Source organism: Mauremys mutica, chromosome 3 (genome assembly GCF_020497125.1).
Source record: "Mauremys mutica isolate MM-2020 ecotype Southern chromosome 3, ASM2049712v1, whole genome shotgun sequence".
Lineage (NCBI taxonomy): Eukaryota > Metazoa > Chordata > Testudines > Geoemydidae > Mauremys > Mauremys mutica.
The window spans coordinates 65,488,258-65,512,670 of NC_059074.1; the positions used below are offsets into that span (position 1 = coordinate 65,488,258).

General features: G+C 39.0%; 1 protein-coding gene across 1 annotated transcript in view; it reads right to left on the reverse strand.

Moving 5' to 3' along the window:
- Nucleotides 1–24,413, reverse strand: part of ME1 (malic enzyme 1) — a 359,661-nt gene that overhangs the window by 151,144 nt on the left and 184,104 nt on the right. The window contains exon 6 of the mRNA XM_045009647.1: nucleotides 15,113–15,216. Within this exon, the coding sequence (XP_044865582.1) occupies nucleotides 15,113–15,216 (104 nt within the window). The remainder of the gene's footprint in view (nucleotides 1–15,112; nucleotides 15,217–24,413) is intronic.

The window sequence follows — 24,413 nt, forward strand, 5'->3', positions numbered from 1 at the left end:
CTCTCACTAGCCCTTGGCACCGTCCAGTTTCCCAATTAATTTTCTTCCAACACTTATTAATAGCTTCCATGAAATGTTGGGTGCACTGGCAGAGTTGTGGGAGGTGCCAGGTGGTTGGGGAGTACTGGCAAAGCTGTGGGGTGCTGGAAGGTTAGAAGTTCAGGGGAGCTCCTAACCTCTCTCACCTCCCTTGCCATCCATCCTCATATATCCTCCTCCCCTCACTGCAGTCCCAAACCCCTCTCCCACTACTCTGCTCCCTCATAACCCCTCCCCTCCCAGGAAACACTCACATGTCTAGTTTTCCTCCCAAAGAACTTGGATTACATTCCCTCCAAAATGAATTTGCCACCCAGGACTCATAAATTGTAGCAACCTCCAGCCACTCAATCCAAAACTCCTTTTGTCTTGTGGTTTGGGTGTGAGATTTAGGATTAATTTATCTCTTCATATACTAATTGAAGGGTGAGTTCACAGCCATCAAGACATCTGTAATTCATCCAATCATCCGTAGAACCCCTCAGTTTAATAGTAAAGCAGAAGGAGGAAACTGGGGTTTTTTGCAAGGGGGGTGGTGATGTAACTCAGGAACTCCTTGGGTCAAAAGTTCCCAAATTTGGATCACTAACTCCACCACATACCACCATTAGTCACACAAAATTTCAAAGAAAGCTTAATAACCACTCAGATTCTAGACCACTTGCAAAAGTCAAGTTTAAAACATATAAAATGGCAGGCATGGAAATCCTCTAGCTGTTTTTCTGTATCAGTGCATGAAATGTAAAAATGTACATTTCCTTAAATACAGGTTTCAGTTTGGGTCCCCCAAAGATTTAATGGGTGCCATGTACTATCTTGGCTAAAATTCAACAGATTAAGATCAATCTGATCCACATCACATCAATTGTTATATATCTTGCTCTGGACAAAAAAACACTTAAAAACTTTTTTTAAAATGGCAATTTTTTCAGGACTTATATCTCTGGAATCTGTGGTTTAAAGGACTCCAAATCTGGGAAACTAACCTTACTCTACACCTTCCTCAAACATACCAAATTTCAAAGAAATCCAACTAAACATGCTGATTTTAAGGACTTAGCAAGGTCCACCTTTAAACCAATGTCATGATGCAGTCTTAAGTACAGTGGCACTCTGGCACCACAATATAAATAGAAGCCAAAAACAGTTCAGATTAAACATTCTGAGTCTCATAAAACCAAAAACAATCTTTCCTTTCTCTCTCCCCACCCCCAATAAGTTTGCACTTGTGTTTCATTGTTTTTAATTGTCTTTGGAGTAAATGGGAGATTGATTCTTCAAAACTTCTCCACTGAACTTAGTTAAGAATGTTTCCATGCTCTCACGGTCCTGTAATAATATTACAGCTCTTTCTACACAAATAAACTTCAGTTGATTAGAGTCTCAGCCTATCCTGTTATGATTTAGCTCTACTGTCAGATTCAGTTTTTACTATGTCATTTACCGTGTCTGAAAAGTCAGTAAGGCAGATATTTTTACTGCTTCCATAATAATCAGACATTATAAATTTGGCCCTGCAGCAGTAAAATACTTCTATTTTCTTTCAACATTCCTTGCTTGATGATGCCCCTTTCCTAGCTACAATTAAATAACCAACTTTAAAAGTTAACCTATTCTTTACAGTACTTATTTGGTTCTTTTTGATAATTTTACACATTTATGTAATCTCTTCATAACAAGGACATTTTTCATACTCATACAGTGCCAACCACAGTGGGACCAACACCTGATCTGGTCTCCATATGCTATCATAATATAAATAATAATTACAAGATATGTTAAAAGTGTGTTATTTCCATTGCAAAATCAAGTACTCAAGAGTTAGGAAATCCAAGATAGATAGTGGCCATGTAACTTTAATTCTGCCACTTGTGTGTCCATCCTGTGCACTGAATGAGGCTGGGGTCCAGTGGAAAAATAGTATGTGACTATGTTATTAAGGATTGTATCATAATATATATACACAAGGGGGGTGAATTAAGGTTGTGTGTGCATTCATAAATTTGGCATTTCCTAACTTTCAAGTACTTGATTTTGCAACCTAAAACCATTCTTTTAACATAGTTTCTAATGTGTTTTTTTTTAAAATAAAAATAAAAACTAAGATAAAAAAAATTATGTTATGTGCAATTTTAACAACTCCCCATTCTGCATCATCACTGGGATTGGAACCCTGACCTTTCAGCAGTGCAGTACAAACTGCTACCACTTGAATTACAGGACTAACTACATTAGCTAGCATTAGGAAAAGATTGTTTTCCCAGAGGGTGGGTCCATGTGCTGTGTCCTAGGCATGGCATCTATAGACAGATGAAAAGAGAGTGGCCCAACTCTCATTCCCATTCTGGGAGTTGGGTGAGCTCCTTTCCTATGTGGTGACTCCCAGATGGGGCAAGGAATTGGGTACAGGGGCAATGTGCCAGGTCAGAAGAGGGCAGCCCAGCCTGGCTCTCTGCTCTTACCTCCCCCAAAAGCATTCCCAACACAGTGCTGTCATCTGCTCTACTGTTTTGGGAGTGGCATGAACTTAGCCTTAGAATACTCATGTTTAGCTATTACTCTGGCAGGCTGACAATTTTTCTGAGAAATGTGAGGAGGCGGCAAATGAACAATTTGAACTGTTTATATCTCTGCAAAAATGGGGTTTCATGCAACAAAGACAAGGCACTCCTCTAGCTTAAGGACATTTCCCCTACAAAATATCAAAGCCTGCTGCAAACACTGGTGGTGTAAAAGCATCTCAAAGAAAAAGCCACACACTTTTAATGAAAAGTATTAGGCAAGCTTAAATATAAGAGTTGCTATCATGGTTAAGATAGTGGTCTCTCTTAGTTTTGGTCAAAGATTTATTATTATTATTCAATGCTTATATTTCAGTAATACCCCAATTGTCACGTTAGACACAGTGTAAGCATATAGAAGGTGACATTCACTGCTGCAAAGAGCTTACAGGCTTAAAGACATGTAAGATATAATAAAATGTTTGAGACAAAACTAGGGGGTTGGCATGAGTATGGAATAAAAGGATATTCACAGTTCTCAATTAATCAGGAGCTATAATCACAACTCAACACATGCCTGAATGATATGAGGTTATAGTTTACTGCACACATTACAGAAGAGGTGAGTTTTGAAGAGAAGCTTGAAGGATTTTGACTGGAAGCTTTTCCCATTTGTAAGGGTCAACTTGGAAGAAAGTGCTCATCAAAGAGGCAGAGAATCAGATGACTGGCAGAGTGAAAGTGGAACCCAATCTTGTCATAAAATATTAGGAAGGATAGGTAGGGCAAGGCTAAATTGTGCTTTTAAGTTAAGAACCACACATTTGTGGTTGATGCAGTAGAAGACGGGGAGCTCCATGCAGGGGCTTAAAGGGTATGTGTGTGTGCACACGCACATGTGTGCGTGTGCATGGAGAGAGAGCGCGCGAGCAACAACCCAGGAAAATTATCTTCATAGCAGTATTTTGAATGAATTTGTGAAGGAAGAGAAGGGTGCAATACTGCAAGCAACAAGATTAGAAAAGAGGAGGTTATAGCAGTCGAGGCATAAGATGATCAGGGTTTAGAAAGCAGTTTTTCCAGTGTGGGCAGAGATGGGCAGTGTGAACAGATCTTGGAGATATTGTGCAGGAAGAGGCAGCAAGTTTTAGATACAGTTGGGATTTGTTCCTTAAAAGAGAGGACTGGGTTACAGGTAAAGATGAGAGTACGGGTCTGAGTGACAGAGAGGAGAGTGGTCTTGTCCACCCAGATAGGGAATGGGAGGAGGTGGGGTGGGTTTGTGTAGAAAGATCAAGAGTTCAGTTGGTAACTAGACATCCACAAGGAGACATCAGAAAGACAATCCAAGATTTTGATTTTGATAGAGGGAAACAGTTTCCAAGTAAAATGTAGACTTGAGAGTCATCCACATAAAGAGTATATTTAAAGATGTGTTTGCAGAAAAGACAAACCGGAGATAGGATGTAGAAGGAGAAAAGGAGGGGACCAAGACAGAATATCACTAGTCAAATTGCTTTATATTAAATTTACTTTAAATAAATTATTTCACCAAGAAGACAACATCATTTGATTGTATCATCTAACAGCAACACACCTGCTATGCACTGTAAAGCACAGTATCAGTCTTACAGATTGTAAGCCCACTGGACTTTTTATACTATGAGTTTGTACAGCACCCAGCACAATGGGTCCCTGATTGTGGTGGGTTCTTTGTATATAAATGTTTATTAGCATCAACAACAAAGGTCAAAGGCAAATTATAACTGTTTTTGTGTGAATTTACTAAAATAGAAAAGCACCAGGGAGCCTTTTTCTACCCCACCTGCACCTACACCAGGACTACACTTCAAGTAGACTTTTCTGGGAAGTGTGGGGTCTGATACCAGTGCTAGCTAGAGAAGTGTGTGTAAGGGAGACCATGGCCCCATCCTTTTGCACTGAAGAAATAACTAGTTACAGTTTTCTAAAATGCAGCAAGTCTCACTACTCACCATGCTCAGCACAGCATTTAGGAAGCAGTATGTCTTATGTGATGCCTCTAAGCATTGCTGCTTCAGCACTTCCCCTCCTCTGCAAAGTGGCTCAGGTGCTTAGGAGTCCCAACCCCATCCATAACAAAGCAAATAGACTGTGTTAAAGCCCAAACCTAACAATAATACCAACCTCAAAAGGCAGTAACTCCAAGACAATAATGCACAAACTGTCCTTGAATCTGACCTCTTCTGTGCTAACACCTTAGTTCCTTCCCTCTCTGCATTCATTCCTACTTTCCTTATATCTCTGGTAAAGTTAACAAACTGCACCCACCACACCCTTTCTCTTCAACCCAGGGTGTGCTCACTTTTGTTTTCCTCTGTGCAAACCACTCAGGACCTAAGTCTCAAGTTGCCAGATCCATTCTCCTCACCGACAGGAGACTCAATCTGCTTGCTAACTGTAGCATCCCATGTATTCTATGACCTCAGCCAGGCCACATATTTCCCCAGACTAACAATATATTTACAGGGTCAAAATTTCTTCATTTGTTCACAACAACACACACAATAGGATATGCTGATGGCTCCCTCTATATTCTGAGTGTTTGCCATGTATGGCCCCCCATTTGGCACTCCCTAACCTCTTCGTTTCTCTCCACAATAGCTTCTCTGTCTTTTAACTCACCCTCCCTCAGATTTAGGATGTATTATACCCATGGTAATCTTGCCAATGGCTCCACCTCCAGTTTGTCAACTGCAAACTCTCTGCCACAGTTAACACCTTGTGCAGAAACAATCATGACTGTACCATCTCTATTAACTCTACATAGTGCTTTAAGATTATCAGGTCCATTAGTTCCCCTATTGTTCACATTTTGGGCTTATGCTGACAATTCAAATAAGGGCAAATGTACCAAAATACACCAGTATTCACAATTAGTTATTGTGTATATTATCAGAATTACTGAGTGGTCCAAGCACTCCTTAATGATGTGCAGCCACAGTCACCTTTTCATTTGATCTGTTGCCAGTACATTTCCTTGCCAAATTCAAGGGTTTTCCCAATTTAATTATGAAATTATTTACAAGTCACACTATATTCTAATCTAATATCAAATGAAAATCTCTTTTAAAACTGTATATTTTATTTTTCTGATATATAAAGTAGACTGATGTTAGTTGTTCCTACGGTTAGGATAACCTAAGAGATTTTTTTGTGTAATGCACAATGTGAAACCAAACTCGGTTTACATCTGCAAATAATATTGCAAAATAATCAAGCTAATGGGAATTAAGCACTACATTGTGGTTAATCGAATGCAAAGCATGTTGTATTACATTTGTTACATTTTTTTAAAGAAATGGAGAACTGAATTAATCAAACTATGATTACAACAGTAACTCAACTGATGTTTTTAAGGTCTCTATAAAGCTAGACAAATTCAAAATGGAAATAAGGCACACATTTTTAACAGTGAGAGTAATTAACCATTGGAACAATTAACCAAGGGTCATGGTAGATTTTTCAGCATTGACAATTTTTTAAATCAAGACTGGATGTTTTTCAACTCTACAAATTATTTTGGACAATAGAAGATATTTGTCCATTCTATGGCCTGTGTTGTGAAGGAGGTCGGACTAGATTATCACAATTTCTGGCCTTGGAATCCATAACCAATATCTGCAGCCTTGAAGGAATGAAGTTGAAAGCTATTACTGTCACACAAGGAGAAAATAATTATTTCTACAATATGTGTTAATTTTGTGTTCCTATTGTTCTAAGGGATAATACATAGGTCTAGATTATAATAGCCATAATTCTCTCGCTGCTAGAGAGGGAAGTAATATGCTACTAGACCAGTAGTAGATTACTTGCCCCTTTGGGCTGGCTTTCCATCACATTGATGGGTGGGAGTTTCAGAACTAAGGTCATTCCCTGCCCAACTGCATGCAGAGGTTTCTCTCCTCATTGTGCAGTAACTTGCAATGTCCGTAGCCTGCACAGAGGAGTAAGATGGTGTGCCTGCCATGCCTCCTCCCTCCCTTACACCAGTAGGGTGTTCCAGCCTGGAGGTGGCAGACTTACCTCTGCAAGCTTTACAATGGTGGAAATGGCCTATTCATAGGGGGAATTCTCCAAAGCAAAGCTCCAGCCATTTTAAATTTACCTTGCATCATACAATCAGAGTTGAGTCCTACTGATGATAAAGAAGAGATTTTATCCAAATCTTTATCAGTCTCCACCCCCATTCCAGTTATATATTAAATCCCTGCACATATATTTATTTTATGTATTCATATGGCCCCATTACCAGAATATCCGAAAGCCTCACAATCTTCAATGTATTTATCCTCACAAAACCCCTGTGAGGTAGGGAAGTACATTTTACCATTGGGGAACTGATTCACAAAAGGATTAAAAGTAACATCCCCAAGGATTTGCAGGATGTCTCCGGTGGATCAAGAAAATAAAGCCAATCGTCTAACTATGCTTCCTCTTTAAATTTACTCTATAAACATCAGTATTTAAGAGAAACAATTGTCATTGGGGAAAATTTTCTTCTTTCTATATAATGTTTTATGATCAGTAACCCCTTGAGGCTGAATATGAAAAACAGCTCTGAGTCAGTTTTCCAGTTTGAGTCATGTTCTTCAATGGTGAAGATATTTGTCCATTTTTCTCAGATTATAAGGCATTCCTTCCATCCAAAATATTTTTTCCAAAATGATTCACTTTTACCATGTTGGCACCAGAGGAAGAAACAGCTGGTGATGTCCAGGGAAATTACAGCACATGCCCACAGAGAGGGCAGCTTCTGGCAATGAGAAAAAAAGACTAAAGCTGTTCACTGCATATGTGCCAACAAAAATCCAGATATATGTTTCTGCCTAAACACATCTGGAAAATATCTATGTTGCATTAGTTTCAGCTCATAAGGATACTGCACTAAATATCCTACCAGAATCTTTTTGTAGGGAGTAGACATGTAAAATTTTTAAAATATGAACTTTTAAATAAATAACATTAATAGAAAACTATAGAGGAGCTTTATTTTTTTGGTTTGCAGTATTATACTTTAGGAGACTATATCTTAATCTGACTTGGTTTCCAGAAGGCATTGTCTTTTTGAATACACAGGCAGTGATATAATTAAATGTGATGCTCTGTCAATCTGTAAAAGAAAGTCTTGTTTCGCTGAAAAATTTAGCTAAAAAGACCTTTAATTTCCTTCCTTTACGTGTTTTATATTTTTTCTTCTTTTATTTTTAAATTTAAAAAAGACAAACAAAAGAAGGTGGGGGCAGGTACAGATATGCCCTTTCGGCAGACAGATTTGAAGGAACCTTATTTGACATTACTCTATTGATTATGTAGTTGTCTGCAATTAGTCTGTAGAACTAGCCACAGTTGAAAAGGAGTCTTATAAATACTTGCATTCCACATGCATATTCTATGTGTATATATCTAAAGTATACACAGCATAATAATATCAACAGATATGCTGCAACAGAAGTACAGAAAAAGAAAACAAACAAAGACTAACTTTAGAAAGTGGACTTGGACTCATGCTAAACAGAAAGAACTTTGATGGATGATGCACAACAGGCATAGTTGGAAGAGCATGTTCTGTTTCTTTCTCAGCTCTGTTTTACTGACTCATAATTTGCTGCTTTTCCTTTCAGTAGACATGCCAACATTTCCAGCAAACTTTTCATGCAAGAAAAGAACAAAGCCTTCCTTTATTTCTGAAAAAGCAGCATACCCTATAACATAATTAAGTATGCTAAAGGAATATTTCAAATATACCACTTTTCATATGTACAAGTAGTAAATGATAAACTGCCTGGTGCTAAATAGAGTTCGTTGGTACCAATAGGAACTTCAGTAGTTTCAGTCAAATAAATAAATATAATGGCCTGCCAATTCTCATACTTTTATCGGGTCATGTGATTTTCATGACATACTGTTACCATCAAAGTCCTGGGAAAAGCCTTTAATTTATGGCACTTCCCTACTTTTCTACGCTCCAATAGTTCTGCTTTTTTCATATTTGCCATTAGATCCAGAAGCAGATCAGTCTTTCAGCTGTCAATGTGAGAAAAGAAAAGCAGAATTGGATAACTGAAAAAGCAGATAGTCATGATTTGTCAATGATCAAACATTTTGTATAAATTCCTTTTGATAACCAAAGATTCCTCACATGCAGAAATAATAAAGCATTTAGGTCCTTAAAATTCAGGGGATGTAGGGTAGTGGAGGAAGGGGTGGAGTGGGGGCTGGGCCTGAGGCTGAGCGGGGAGAGCTGAGCGGGGGGTCCTGAGGCTGAGCGGGGGGTCCACAAAAAATTTTAAACCAAAATGGGGGTCCTCGTGTTGCTAAAGTTTGAGAACTACTGACACACAATACAAAATGCGGCCATAACCAAGCAATAAACATAAAAGGTACTAGATTAAAAGGGTCTGAATAATCCTCATTGGGAGTTCTCATCACATTTCTGGACCAGGTCCACTCTGTACAAATTTTAGTTAAGTAAAGTAGTCAAATGACTAAAGAAGTCCCCATATTTAGAATATTATATTACCCCCATCACATCTGTTGGTTATCAGTGCAATGAAATCAAGATGATGTCTAGGCACCCAAATTTCTTTTCTCCCCTGGCCTCAATTACCCTGCCAATCATTACCTAATATATGTGTTAAATGAAAGAATAACCTTTAAATCAATATAAATAAGTCCAGAAGAACAGTACTTCCCAAAGAAAAATAATTTTTTTTTATTTGCCTTTACCATTCCCCTCTTCTGTGGCATAACTTATTAACAGTAGCAATGTGAGAACCAGAAAATAGCATTTCCTCTTATACTTACCAAAACCAGACTGTCTTTATTTATTCTCATATTAACACTGAATTTTTAAACTTAGGCAGGATAACCCAGAAAGAAAACAGGAATTACATAGACCAGTTACATTATAATAAACTGTAATCGGATTTCTTGAACATTCCGCCCCATTGTTATTTTACCTCACCCATACTGCACAACTGTTTTGGGGTGCTGCCGTACATTGTTCAAGCTGCTCTTCTGTCATGGAAATGGCTGCATTTCAGTGAAGGCTGAAGCAATTGCTAGTTAGAGGTAGGGGTGTGTGTGTGTGTGTGTGTACTTATGCATGCACATATTTACCAAGATTGTAAATCATTTGGATTTTTCTGGACAAATGTTATGTAAACATGAATATTGTTAATTGTCAAGAAACGTGGTTGTGAGAAGGAACATGTGACATTGTTGCTACAGTCAAAGGGGAGGGGTATTAAACATGACAGAGCTAGATTCAAGTCCCAAGATGGCACTTAGTCAGATACTGGATGGTAGACATTAATTAGGCCTTTCAGAAATCCAGATACCACAAGGTGAGAGAAAACAGAAAATCCCTCTGTTGGTGGATGAACTGCAGGTATGGAAGCCAGGTGAACTTTCACAGAGCTAACTGAAAGGCCAGATGAATTAAAATTCAGTAAGTAATCCAGTATATGGTTAATGTCTGCTCTATAGGGTGATAAATACCACCATCATGCCCAGATAGAAAAATCTCTCCCACTTAGCTGCATATGTGGCTCTAGTGGAATCTTTCCTGGTGTTCAGAACAATTTTTTTCACAAGCATTTAACCAGAATTCATCCACACAGTGAGGCAGCAAGATTAGGATGCAGACACCTTTCCTGATTCTGAGACAGGAGGTCCTCAACTAGGGGTAAAGTTAAAGGCGGTCTGATTGAAAGCTGGTGTAAGTCCGTGAACTAGTACTGCATTAGCAAGGCTGGTTCCATGAAGATTAAATTAGTTTTGTCTCTTTTCATCTTCCTAGGTACCCTTGGGATGAGAGGAACTAGAGGAAACTCATATAGCAGAGGATTGGTCCACGGGAGGAGAAATGCATCTCTTAAGGAACCAGGACGGTAGCCCACCATGGAACTAAACCTCTTACATTTGTTGTTCAGGTTGGTAGTGAAGAGAAAGTTACTCACCCTGTGCAGTAACTGAGGTTCTTTGAGATGTGTGAGGAATCTTTGGTTATCAAAAGGAATTTATACAAAATGTTTGATCATTGACAAATCATGACTATCTGCTTTTTCAGTTATCCAATTCTGCTTTTCTTTTCTCACATTGACAGCTGAAAGACTGATCTGCTTCTGGATCTAATGGCAAATATGAAAAAAAGGGACAGGGATAGTGGGTTGGGGAAAGGGAAGAGATGAACTGGATAATATCTCTCTCCTTCGTAGTCCTGAGCAAGGATGTGTTCAATGTTATTTTATTCCAAACACTGGAAAGAGTGACAGTTGTTGTCCAAAGGGTGGGAGGTGTTGAGATTGGTATGCTGCCCTTGAGGAGGCAGTGATGACGACTGCTCAGGAGGCTGTCAACGTCTGGTGAGAAGGGCCTGATTGAGATAAAGCCATTTGGCAATGTCAAGAAGGCCGACATTGCTCTTAAGCAGAGCCCTGGAATCTCTGCTGGAAATGTGATTTGTAGAAGATTCGTCAAGATCTCAGGAGTTGCTTGGGAGACTTTCAGGGTATGAATGGCGGCATCAGTCTTTTCAGAGAAAGCATAAATCCCTCAAAAGGCAAGTTCTTTATTCTATTTTGCAGCTGCTTCAGAATTCCGGATGCCTGCAGCCAAAAGAACATGTCACACCAATGGCAGTGGCCATCAATTGTGAAGCATAACAATTGCATCAATAGCTGCCTGGAGGGATGTTTTTGCTGTGAGACAAGAGCCATAGACTGTTCCCTATACTCCTCTAGTAGTTTGTCTAAAAATTTTACAGCATTAGCTAAGTTAATAAAATTATATTTGACAAGGAAATCTGGATAGTTAGCCACCCTCATTTGCAGAGTAGCTGTACTGTGGATCAAGCTTTTCTGTCATACATATCCAGTCTCTTGAGCTCCTTTTCTTTAGGAGTGGCTTTGGGATGAAACTGGAGGACCGCCAGGAGGACTCCAAGTCAGGGAGTAGATGTGTGAAAAAATAATCAAAGTCCTTTGGATTAAATTGGTAGCATCTGTCCAATCTCTTGCTGCAGGTGGTATAGAGGTTGGAGTCTGCCAAACCATTTTCGATAGCTTCAACAAAGATTTGTTGATGGGAAGGGCAACCCTTCCTGGAGCAGGGATTTGTAAAATATTGATGATACTGTGCAGATTTTCTTGAACAAGTTCCACCTATTCTCCTAAAGAAGTGGTCCTGTTTCTCATTAAGTCCAGGAAGACCTTAAAGTCCTCTGGAGATTGAGGACTCAGTTTCATCTGGAGATGAGGAAGAAGTGTATTGAGGGACATCCAGGGGTGCTCAATATGGTTCAAACCATGAGAAAAGAAACTGTCAGGGTAGCCTGGTGAGAGGTTTCGTGGACTGGAAAAGGGGACCTCCTTCTGGTATTAGATTCTGATGGAAGTCTCAAATCCCTTGGTATGGGCAACCACCAGTATGGCCATGCAGAGTACTGCACAATTTGAGTGCCCATGTGGAGGGCACTATTTTGGGGCTTCCTTGTAGGAAAACCATCCACAGTCCTTAAAACCTGAATCTCTGTTATGACGTGTACAAGGTGATCTGAAAGACTGGGGTGGTGACATGTGCTTCTCAGATTCAGCTTGAAGAGGAAATGTATTATTTCTCAGGAAGTGGCGGGGTCATTCCTGTTGGGTTGGTGGAGCTCTTGATGTGGGAGACACCCTGGGGTCTGTATACAGCAGTATGGGATGAAGAGGTCTAAATGCTGATGCAGTGCCAGCAGGGTTGAAGCCAACGGCATCAATGACGCTGAAGACTCCAGTGGTGCTGATCATGCTGGCAAAGCTGACCTCAGCAGAGTTGCTTATGGTGCTGGCTGCATTAGGTATGCTGAAAACACTGTTGGTGCCAACCATGCCAGAAGCGTCTGCATTGACAGTGCCAGGTTCATTGACTGTACTAACAGGACCAACAGTGCCAAAGACCCATAGTGGTAAATAATACACCATTAGTAGTAGTGGAGAGTCTGGTAAAGGGAGCCCTTGCAGCCATGAAGGTTTGATGAGTCAAGGCACTGAGACAGGTTAGTCCTCCATTAGGCTTGGAAGGATAAGATCTTTATTTATAAATGTTGATAAACAACTGTAGATACACAAACCAATGAGAAAATATTTCTACCAATACAAATAAAAATTTACAGATAAGCAAAGTAATAAAAATGCTGCTTGGGAACTTATTAGAGTCCCACCTTAACATTTATAAAACATGTTGTGATCCCAGCATTAGTGGAGCTGGAGTAGGGGTAGCATTTTGATAGCTTTAACTTTTTTAATTTCAGTGCCTACTGTCTTTCAATAATTAATGTCTGACCTTCCCCCACCCCATAATTGCTCGTAACTGTGAAAATTTAAATAGATAAAAATAAAAAATGCTTAATAAACATATACATTATCTGTCAAAATTATATTAAAAAAGTCAGATTCTGCCAAGCCACCTATTGTCAGTGCTTGCACTGCTGCTGGAGCCGACGGTACTGAGATGGTTGGGATCATCTGTACATCCAGGGTCCAGTAAAGACAAAGGCACTGGACTTGATGGCTCCAGAGGAGCTGGAGTCAATGGTACTGTCTCTGACAGAGCCAGTGAGTGCTTATATTTACAATGTCTTGAACTGGTACAGGAAGACTCACTCAGTGAAGACCGAGATTTTGAGCATTAACAGTACTGTTAACAAGTTTTTGGTACGTAAACCCAAACGAACACTAGACTTCCAACTGTTTAATAACCAGAAATTATTCTGGGTAAATTTCAGAAATCATTATTTGATAATTGAGAATTACAAAATTATATTCCAAATCCTAGTTATAAAAATCAATGACTTTCTGTAGGAAAAAAGAAAAAGAAGAGCTAAGTTAGGATAGGATAGGCCTGTATACAGTGATTAAGACAGGATCCTTGGAAGTTCATCCTGCTTTGGAAGGGCCTCAAATAAAGCATCAAGTCAGTCCATAACAGATGCACTACATAGGAAGAAGATGCACCTTAGGCCCAAGATACCTCTTCTGAAGCCATTAGGTCACAATTACAGCACCAGAGGGAAAGGAAGAAAGGCAAGAGCTGCACAAGCCCCATGCTGGTATACATTGCTCATTTAACTAGCTTTCTGGTTAGTTAAAGGGAAGTGGGGGGCAACGTTTTGGTGGATCTGGATCCATTATAGACTTACATCCATTGCTGCCCATATATAGTACTTCAAGATCAAAATTTATATTTTTTAAAACATTCCTGTGAAAATTGTATAGAGTAAGGGGAGTTTTGCCACATTTTCTTTACTATTTACATTATATAACAGTCAAAAACACCCACACTTGCTTGATAGGCTCCACCATGCTTACATTACTAAGCGTAGTATATGAGGATTTACTTGATAATAGTACATCAGCTTTACATAATATTTCACATGCTAATGGTAAACTACAAAAACCTTATGTACTGCAATTCAGCAAAATGTGCGGAATGACTCCACTAACCAACCAAGGGGCATTTAGCACAAACATAACTAAAAACTTACTTTTTTTTCCCTTTGTAGAGCCCATGAAGACACACTAGCCAACACCTGCTGTGGTGCACTGCCTCTGTTTGTACCATGCAGTAAAATCACAGCTAAAACATTACCTTGTTGGAGCCTATAAAAAGTCTATAGGCGATTAGCTAAAGTTCCATTTTTTCGCTATATTGTCTGATCTCTGGTAGCTTTTGTTTGTTTGAATTAATTTAGTACACTTTCTGAGTGTCGATTGCAGGTACTGTTCAACAACAGAAATGAATATATCCTCTCTCTCCTGGATGGAGAGAGAAAGTAATCTAAGGAAACCCCAAAACATGTCTCCTGGGTTCAAGCTGAACAAGTTTGGGACAAATAATCATTTCCCAAGACTGGACTGAATCAGTAAATTTGTACCCCAGTATTTCTCACACCTTAATTTATCTCTTTGAAACTATGACACCACATGCCAGAGGTCTGACAATCTTTCTGCCAGGCCTCACTGCAGAAGCTCCTGGAGACACCCCTTTCTTTCCACGTGAGTACTCGACAGATTCTTCTACACCTTGCAAAATCTGAATAGTTCTGAGATTTCAAATACACATGGTGCACTCTAGGCACAAGAAATAGACAAGCCTCAGAGTACAGCAGATCAGTTCAGATCTCATTATAGTGTCAAAGATTGAAATTAAGAGGTGGGGGAGTTGTTAGGCTGCAATCTAATGCCTCAATCAAAACCTTGAAAGACCAGAACTGGTTAGCACACCTCTAAAGCTTACTTGAAATAAGGTTAGTAATTTTACAACAAAAATTTAATGAATTCACAACTCAGTATTTAAGAAAAAGTTGACATAATGGATCAAATCTTAAAAATAATATACATAGGAAGTGAAAAACAAAACTCCAACAATTTCCCCATTTCCTTTCCACCCCACTTTAAAAAAAAACAAAAAACGACTGGGATACTTTCTCCCCTAGACTGAAGTTCAGTGGAATTCAGGTGTGTGAATAAAACAAATATACTGCTTACCTGAAAGTCACAGCTTGCATGAATTCATCAAGAAGGTCATTATAAGCTTGACCCCTGACTCTTTTGTGCCTCAGTCCAATATATAAGGGATCTTTTAGTAACTCCTGTTAAAGAAAGTATGAATTATTAATAAAACAAGTTACAGTTGTTTACAGTCAAATTAAAACAAGGAGAGAGAGAGAGAACACAATACAGTGTTTGAGTATTAATGGAATAAATAACCATTTATCCATCAGCATGTAAAGACTGAAGGACTCCAACAAAGAGATTAAAGAAATACTCGACTGTATCATGTGGGCAATGGAATGAATCTGTGTCATTCCCAAGTGAAGAAGTAAAGGTTTAAGTCAGGTTTCACAATGTCTAGTACTGATGGAAATAAGTCAGGACCCTATTATAAACCACATTCTTTTTTTTTTTAATACTTCTTAGTTTACAGAATACCAAGGCGGTGCATAAAAAGGCAAATATTGGTTTTCCTCATAACATTTGCTTTTCATATATCAAGGTTTCATACAGTGTTTTAGATTATAACGTAGGAGTACCAGCATGCACAGGATCCATTCCACAGAGAGTAACCATGTGCAGCCTTGCCCACTACTAAACTAAGCTAAAAGTGTGGTTTTGGATTATTCTTGTTCAATGAACAGTGTATTTCAGAGGCAGCATATCACATTTTATGTTCTGGTAGCTATGTTGTCATTAAAAAAAAAAGACCAAACTACCAGTAATACAGACTTATATTTCCGTATTATTACAGATCTGTCACAGACTCTTGGCTCTTTAGTTTCTGTAAGAGGTATGATTTGTCTTGCTATGGCACCAGTCCATATAAACATGGTTTCAAGATGCTCAGTCCCGTCATTTGGATTCCTGGTATAAATTGAGTTCAAAAACTGTTAGCCAGTCTGCGGCTGTGCCATCTGCCAGTAATTGCTTCTTTTTTATGCCTCTCCTGCTTTGGTTTTTAGATGAGCTAACACTAACTTTTTATGTTCACAAGTTCACTGCTCAGGAATTCTTATTTTAGGCAAAAAGTAGCAAAATGTCATGGTCAAAACTTTCTAGAAAGAAAAAACATGAGTCCTTATTCAGCTTTATAAAAAGAACTATGTTAAATCATTTCTCTTGCTATATGAAAAACTGCTTTAATATGCAAGAGAAATATTCAGTTACAAGAAGCATTTATTTCTTTAATAAACTTGGTTATAGGAAATGTACATACTTTTTAGATGTGTATCAAGATTTGGGTTTGGATAAATTATTCAGCCAATTTTTGACCAAAATTAATACATTCTGCTGCAGCAAAATATTTTGTCATACATCTATTCACAGCTAACTAATGAGGATGAGGTGTTTCAGGAACACAGTACCTGCAACATAGCTAACTTGGCAAATTCTTTCCTCTTCTTCTGATATCAGTTTCATCTCAGACACTTGCACCCTACCCTGGTGTATCTGACTCCCTTTCTCATTCCCCCTATCTCACTATCAGTACCCCTCAGTTTGTTCTCTCCTGATCACCTTACTCTGTTCTTTCCTTTGTGACAGGTAACCTCCTTCATTTCATCAGCCTCAGCGTTTCTGCCTTGGGTGGTCGGGGGCCTGGAGTAAACCAGTCTGGTTCCAGAATATTTTTTTCTTCACTCTGGTTTTATTTTTCCTTATTTACATGGTGGGCCTCAGGATGGACCCTAGAAATTCTCTTAAGCAAAAACACTCCCTCCTCCCCAAACTCATAATGCGAACAAAAATACTTTTCCCTGCCCCCTCTACAGGGTATTACCCTACTATGTTGGCTCCTAGTCACCAGTCCTCCCTCCAAACAGCTGTTACCTTAGTTTCTTTCCCTATAGGGAAGGGAGACAACCATTCCTTCCTGCTGCTGCTGCCGCCATTACCCCTGCTGCAGCTTGTCTCCCATTTTTGTCCTCCTCTTTCCCATCAGAAGAAGGGTTTTTAAAGGTCACTGGTAGCCCTTAACTGGCCTCAGGTGTCTCTAGTTAACCCATGGTAAACTTTTTTCAGCTCATAGGGAACAAGGTCTTCACCATTCTAGGGCTGATATATTTGCCTTCCACCACTCTCTTATATTTGTCAGGATTGACTTTGTCACACCTTCTTTTGCCTCCAACCGATCTATGAGAAGTGCCAGGATGTTCGTCCATTCTGGTACTATAGGATATTTTAACACACCAATCTGAACACAATTGGGGCTTCGGCTCATCCTGATCTGCTGTGGGCCTTCTGTTGAGAATGCTTTCATGCTGGGCACTGTGGGATTACCTGATCACAGCATCTGTTTTTGTGGGTCTTTGAGAGACTAATTTCAAATGCCTTTCTGAAATGTTCATGGAAACTGAATTATTTGGGGCTAGCTGATGCTATTTTGCACTGAAGTTGTGTAAAGGTCAGTTGGGTACCAGTTAAAAAAAATTATCATTACATTCAAAGGAAGCTCTTTTATTGTCTGATAAAAGTTCAGTAGTTAAATGGCAGCCTCAAGGATCAAGAGGATGAGGAAATTATACAAATTACACAGAATTTAAGCTACTTTGCTCAGTGCAGAAGGGAACAGATTAGTCATTGAACTAATCTTACCACCTGCATTCCATTCTCATTCTCCTTGACTTCACAGCAGCTTTTGACACTATCAAACACAACCTACATCTTGAATCTCTGTTTCTCCACTGGCATTCATACCTCTGTCTTATGACTCTCCTTCTACCTGTCTTGTTGCTCCTTCAGTATGTTGTTTGGAGGGTTGTTGCTGGCCCCCTCTCCACTTTTCAGTGGGTATTGCCCTAGGCTCCATCTTTGGTCCCCTGCTTCTCTTTCTACACTCTCTCTCTCTAGGTACTCAACTTCAGAAATAGCTGAGACTCCTGTCTTTATGCTGGTGACTCAAATCTCTCTCTCCACTGACAAGCTGTCTTCCTCAGTCCAATCCAGCATTTCAGTCTGTCTTTCTGATACCTGTTTTTGTGGATGTCAAGTCAACATCTCAAATTCAATATGGCCAAAACTGAGTTCTTGATCTTTTCTGTCAAAGCCCTTCCTTCTCCCACTTTTCTCTATCACTTTCGACTACTCTACCACCCTTCCCAGTGATCCAAGCCTATAATTTGGGTGCCATTTTTGACTCAGCCTTCTCTAGACCCACACATTCAGACAACGTCTAAATCTTGTTGCTGCTTCTTACACAGTTCTAAGATAAGGACTTTCCTTTGCTTACACAGCTAAAACTCTCATCCAAGTCTGCAACATTTTGTGTTTTGACTGTGGCAAGACCTTCTTTCTGGCCTTAACTACTGCAACCTTCCTCCCTTCAAGTCCATTTAAAATCTGCTGCCAAGATCATCTTCCTAGTTCATCACTCTAACCACATCAATCCCCTTATTTCAATCCATTCACTGGCTCCCTCTTTGCCTTTGCATCAAACACAAGTTTATTGTTTTTATCTTTTAAGGCCCATCACAGCTTATCTATTCCCATCCTATCAAATTTAGTAACTTATGATACCAGCCTCCACCTTGACTCTGCCAACATTCCCAGTCCTTACCACCTGTTACAAGATTCTTCTCTCTCCCTGTTTCTCTCTATAAATAGTTAATAGATAAAGTGCCCACAGATGGTGCTCAAGAATATTCAGTATAGTTCCTTGGTTCTGTAGGACCGATACAACTTGTTGCTTTTATTGTACATGGCTTCTTGTGTGAGCTCTTTACATGGAACCACTTTACATGGAACTCTTACCATTACTCGCAAGTCATCTTCTCCCTAAAATCATTCCTGAAGACTCTCTGTTGTGTTACCTAAAGAACACACCCTGCTGATCACAGCCAGGCAGGTGATGAGCTGTGACTGTTCCTCTTTCCCTTCTCCCTCAATCTTACTAATGTTCCCATACTTCGCCATACCTCTAGCCTAATTAAAAAACAAAACACACAGAAATAAAACCCAAACAATAAGTCATGCAACTAACAAGGTTGCACTAATTCTTCACCATACTCATTTGCTTGTATTATAACCCCATTCCTTGACTTTTATCTGTTTTGTCTCTCAAGACTGTAAAAGACACCTCTCTCCCCAGGAAAAGGATTTTTTCATATTTATGTTTGTACAGCCCAACAGAGCCCTAATCTTGATAGAAGTCTTTGGGCATGACCATAATAGAAACATTTTTTTTACTATCAATAAAAACAACATATTGTGAATAAAAGCTTTTAAGTATGAATTGAGATCTACAATCTCAAAACAATTTTGATAGCTAGATAATGACAGTTTACCAGAAAAATCAGATCGCATTGCCAGCATATTAAGTGATGGCTTAATTTAATATAATTGATGTGACTTCTCATTTAAGAGAAATCTCGAGGAAAAACACCACCACAGATTCAAAAACAAGGAACCGTATGATTAGGTTTGGAAGGATTAATTTTTTATTGGTAAATGTCAGTAAACAGAGATTTCACTAAACACACACAAACTGACAAAAAAATTCCATCAATAATAACTGAAATGTACAGATAGGTAAAGTAAAAAAAATGCTGCTTGAGAACTTCTTCAGAGTTTGGTTTTAAGGGTATTTGCTTTATATATTTTGAAATGTGATGTTCACAATTTGTGTTTTAATGTTTATAAAGCTTTAACTTTTTGAAACACAAGGTTTACTGTCATTAAATAATTTTCTGATCCCCCTATTGCCTATTCTTTCCTGGGTGTCTGGCTGACGATTCTTGCCCACATGCTCAGGGTTTAGCTGATCGCTATATTTGGGGTCGGGAAGGAATTTTCCTCCAGGGCAGATTAGCAGAGGCCCTGGGGTTTTTTCGCCTTCCTCTGCAGTGTGCGGCACAGGTCACTTGCTGGAGGATTCTCTGCACCCTGAAGTCTTTAAACCACAAGTTGAAGACTTCAATAGCTCAGACATAGGTCAGGGATTTGGTATAGGAGTGGGTGGGTGAGACTCTGTGGCCTGCGTTGTGCAGGAGGTCAGACTAGAAGATCATAATGGTCCCTTCTGACCTTAAAGTCTATGAATCTATCCCCCAATAATTTCCTAAAACTGTATAAATATAAATGGATAAATATTGAAAAAAATGCTTAAAAATAAACAATTGTACATGTCAAAATTATAAAAAACTGAACTCTGACAAGCCTATGTAACAAGCTCAATTTATAAACATTACCACAGTGACAAAAATGAACACTGCATATGCAGAATAAAGACAACATAACACTTAATATCTAGGTTTATAAAAACGAAACAGGAAAATAATTTCTCCATATTAAATCAAATAGTAATAAACCATACCTATTAGTCAGACTAGCTTAGATAACCCCAAGTGGTTAGTTTGTAATTCTAATGGTGCTCAGAGTCAGTTTTAAGTATATGCTGCTATTTCCATTATAAATCAGTGTTTCCAGTATTTTACCTATAGGCATTCAACTACATTGAGAATGTGTATCTTCAATTCATGAGTTCTCAGATTTAATCAGTTATTAAGCATTGATTAAATGAACTTCTAACTACTGCGCACCATTATTTACAGAGGAGATTTTTCCAACTTACTATACAGTCAATACACTTTATTTGAAAAACTTGTCATTTGCCTTAGATAACTTTATCTCAATATTTGCAGTATTCTAGGAGCTTGTTTAACTGCTTTGCTCAACTGAAGCCTACGTAAATTTGCTGCAGAACGCTGCACAGTATTTTTAAAGTTGTGTAGGAAGTGCTCTGCCTCTGCCGCGCATTCCATTAAGACCACTGCTGCTTTTTTTTTTTTTTATTAAAGAGCAGAAATACTCACTGAAGACTACGATATTTGCATAACCATGATATGCATAAGACACAATATATAGAATTCACACTATGGACTCAACCATGGCTTTGCAACGAGCTTAACGCAAGGGACAGAGTGTTTTTGCAATGTGCTTGTAGCAGTCTGGAAGAGTGTCTTCCTATCAGTCCCTCTGCTGCTCCCAAGAGGGAAAAACTGTGCCAGGCCTATAGCCAGCACAGCACTAGTTCCTTAGCATGTAGATACAGCTAGACTGACATGCGGTAGGTGGCGAAGCTTTGGTTCCACCCGTTCTCAACCCTCCAATTATCCTGCATGATAAGGGGGTCATAGTGGCTCTCCAGATTGTGTTTCCTCTCCCAGATTAATAGCTGTGTGCCTCCTTACAGCCCTGCACCACCACCTCTGCCAGGCCACAACGTGGCCCTATATAGTTATCCAGCATGTGTTGTTTATCCCCTTTCAAAATTTCAGTAACTCATATGCCTCATCCTCCTCCACCACCAGCATGCATTATGATTGGCAATTTTTAAAATATCTACTGAAGGAAAATACTTTTTTCCAAAAGCAGTTATGTTTGTTCTATCCAGAGCTCTGTAAAAAAGTTTATTTTTTCATGTCTCTAATATTGAAATTGTCAAACCAAGTTAAATGAAGTGTTTCAAAATATTTCATAGCCAGATTGAGACAATTTGCCAGGTTTTCAGATTGAAGCCAACTTTTGCTGAACTATAAATCCATGAAAATCAAGATATACAGCATAAATGCTGACAAATCCTTAATTGTGTAGTTAAGCTTTAGCGCAGCCTTCAGACACTGTTTTCAAGCTCCCTTTGCTCCCTCACCACCACTGTATCTGGTACACTTGCTGGTGTCCACAGACCAATAACTAATATAAGGGAATCAACAAATAGTGTCAGCCTAATCATGCTTGTATGATCACAACACACAAACACACACACCTTTGCAGAATGTTAATGAGGCACCCTTAAAAATGTAATTAACTTTATGTCCACAGGGCTCTTTAGGGTTTTCAGTTTGGGTAGAGTCTTATAAGCACAGGCAGTTAATTCAGCAATACATCTTGGTTGAAAGCCTGTACAACTTTTCTGAGAGCTTGAAATTCTTTTACAGCTCAGTGCATACTTCTTCACAAAAGTGTTACAGTTCAGCAAGGAACAACCAAAAAATTCCTTTAAAGTCCTGGTTGGAGTAATGTATGGTGAAATACAGATAGGAGAGAAAATAATTAAGCATTCAACAACTGAAAAGAACAGTTGTCATTTCTAAGCTGTGAATGGCAAACTATTGTGCAACTTCTCTTTTTCAAAAAGGCACTGAAGAATAAATAAGCTGCTTAAGCACATTATCCTGTTATTCAGGTCACAACAGTGCAAACTAGATCAGAGGGGTTTTTTTTTTAAACTGTTCACACATTTTGAGAGATTAACATATTTACCACTGACTATTTCATGGCTTTCAAAGCCGATTACTGAAAAGAAAATTCTATACTACAATCAAATATGTCAAGCCATGATTACTGGATCCTTTTCCTCAAGTGAACAAAAGAAACTTGAATAAAAAACTTCTTGTAGAATTTAAACCTGTTTAATGTTCTTTTGGAGATTTAATCTTCTTCAAACTATAATTCACCTTTATCTGGTTAACAGATTTGTTGTGTATGTTAAATAATATTTAATGACAACTTGTACATGTCTATTTTACACACTAGTGCTTTAATGAAAAAAAACTACACAGAAGATATAAAACACATTCATATTTAGAAATACAGCAAGTTCAAACTTTATCCTTGTAAACTTTTCCCCCCAAAAGGGCTTAATTGAGATTTTTTCATTTGAAAGATCACATAGATCTACCTAGAATTAGCTGTGCAAAATAACAAAGAGTTCTTTGAAGCACCACCTGAACATATTAAAACTGTAATGATCTCTGAGGTTGTTTAAAAAAAAAAAGGCAACTCATTTATATTACTTGTACACACTTAGCACTAAGAGATCAGCAAGTCATCAAAGTTCAAGAAAGTCCTGAGCTGTACACCTGGCTCCAATTTAGCTTCAGGAGCCAAGCCAATGACACAGTAGATTACACAATTGGTGTAATTCATCATCAGGGAATGAACGTGCTGAAATACCATCTCTATCTATGAACAATATATGAATTCTGGTTGATTTGATTAAATTGCTGTGTCATTGAATGCCTCAGTGTATGTGTAATTGACCATTTCTGTGCCATGTATCTCCCAGACCAGGAACAATAGACAGTTATTAAATCTTGATAGTCATCCACTCAAATGGGAGCATCTTAGGACATTAGGCTGGCTGAAGTTAGGAGAACCAGTTTTCTCCAGCTTTTGCGCAAAGGGCTGAGGTTTGAAGGAGTAGAATTTTTCCAAAAGCAACAAAAAGATCTGGTATTAGCACTGGGTTTTAAAAACTGGCGCTTGAGAGACTTGGGGGGAACTGGGGTGAAGAGAAGTCAGAGGAAGGACTCTCGGGAGGAACAAAGACACAAGCTTTTGGAAGGAGAGGGTACATTTCTGATGGCGAGAACAGCCAAAGTCCAAGGAAGCTGGCTAGAGAAGAGAGAGGACAGATTCCATGACTGGAAAGAAAAGCCTGACCTGGAGAAGTGGAGTCCCAGAATGGGGAGCTGGAGCCCAGAAAGATACAGTTCCAGTTCTGAAGAACACTCCAGAATGGTGAGGAAAGCGAGGCAGGGAATGGCATATGGACCTCTTATTGTTTTTGTCTGGATTTATATATTTCTTGCAGTACCTAAAGTAAAGAGTGACTAATTTTGAAAGCTTTGTAAAGCCTTTGTGTTAAGTCCTTCAACTATCACATGTCCCTGAAAAAGTAAACTGTACACCAGAGTAACCATAAGGTTGGCGTTCTGGGACAGGTGTGCTCAGGAGTCTGGGGGAGCTGGCACTAGTCACGGGGCCTAAGGAGTTGGACCATGGAGTCTCAATACTCAGAAGGGAATGAGAGACAAAAGATCTGCACCTCAAGAATGTGCCTGGAGACCTAAAGCCAGAGGCAGTGCCTGGACTCTGCTCAGTCTCAGGCAGTGAAGAGAACATAGATCCAAGATATGGGGACCCAAACACAGTAGCCTGGTGAGTGTCCAGCTGGGAGAGCTCAACCAGGGCCATCAGTACTCAAAATTGGTACTGAAATATATCTTTGGAACAGATACTTCATTTTCAGCAAACAGCCTTCCCGGAAAATCAGCAGCATAGGACCCACTCCTACAACATATTGAGCATCTCCACTCATATTGAACTCAGAGGAGAGTTGTCAGAATTAGTGCTGAGTGAATAACTGATTTTTTCATTCAATGGCCAAACCAAAAACCAAAACTGACATTTTTCAGTTTTTCTCACCAAAATAAAAACAAAACAAAATTGTTCAGGTTGAATCAACATTTTCAAAGCAAAATGGTTCATTTTGAAATTAAATGTCAAAATGGCT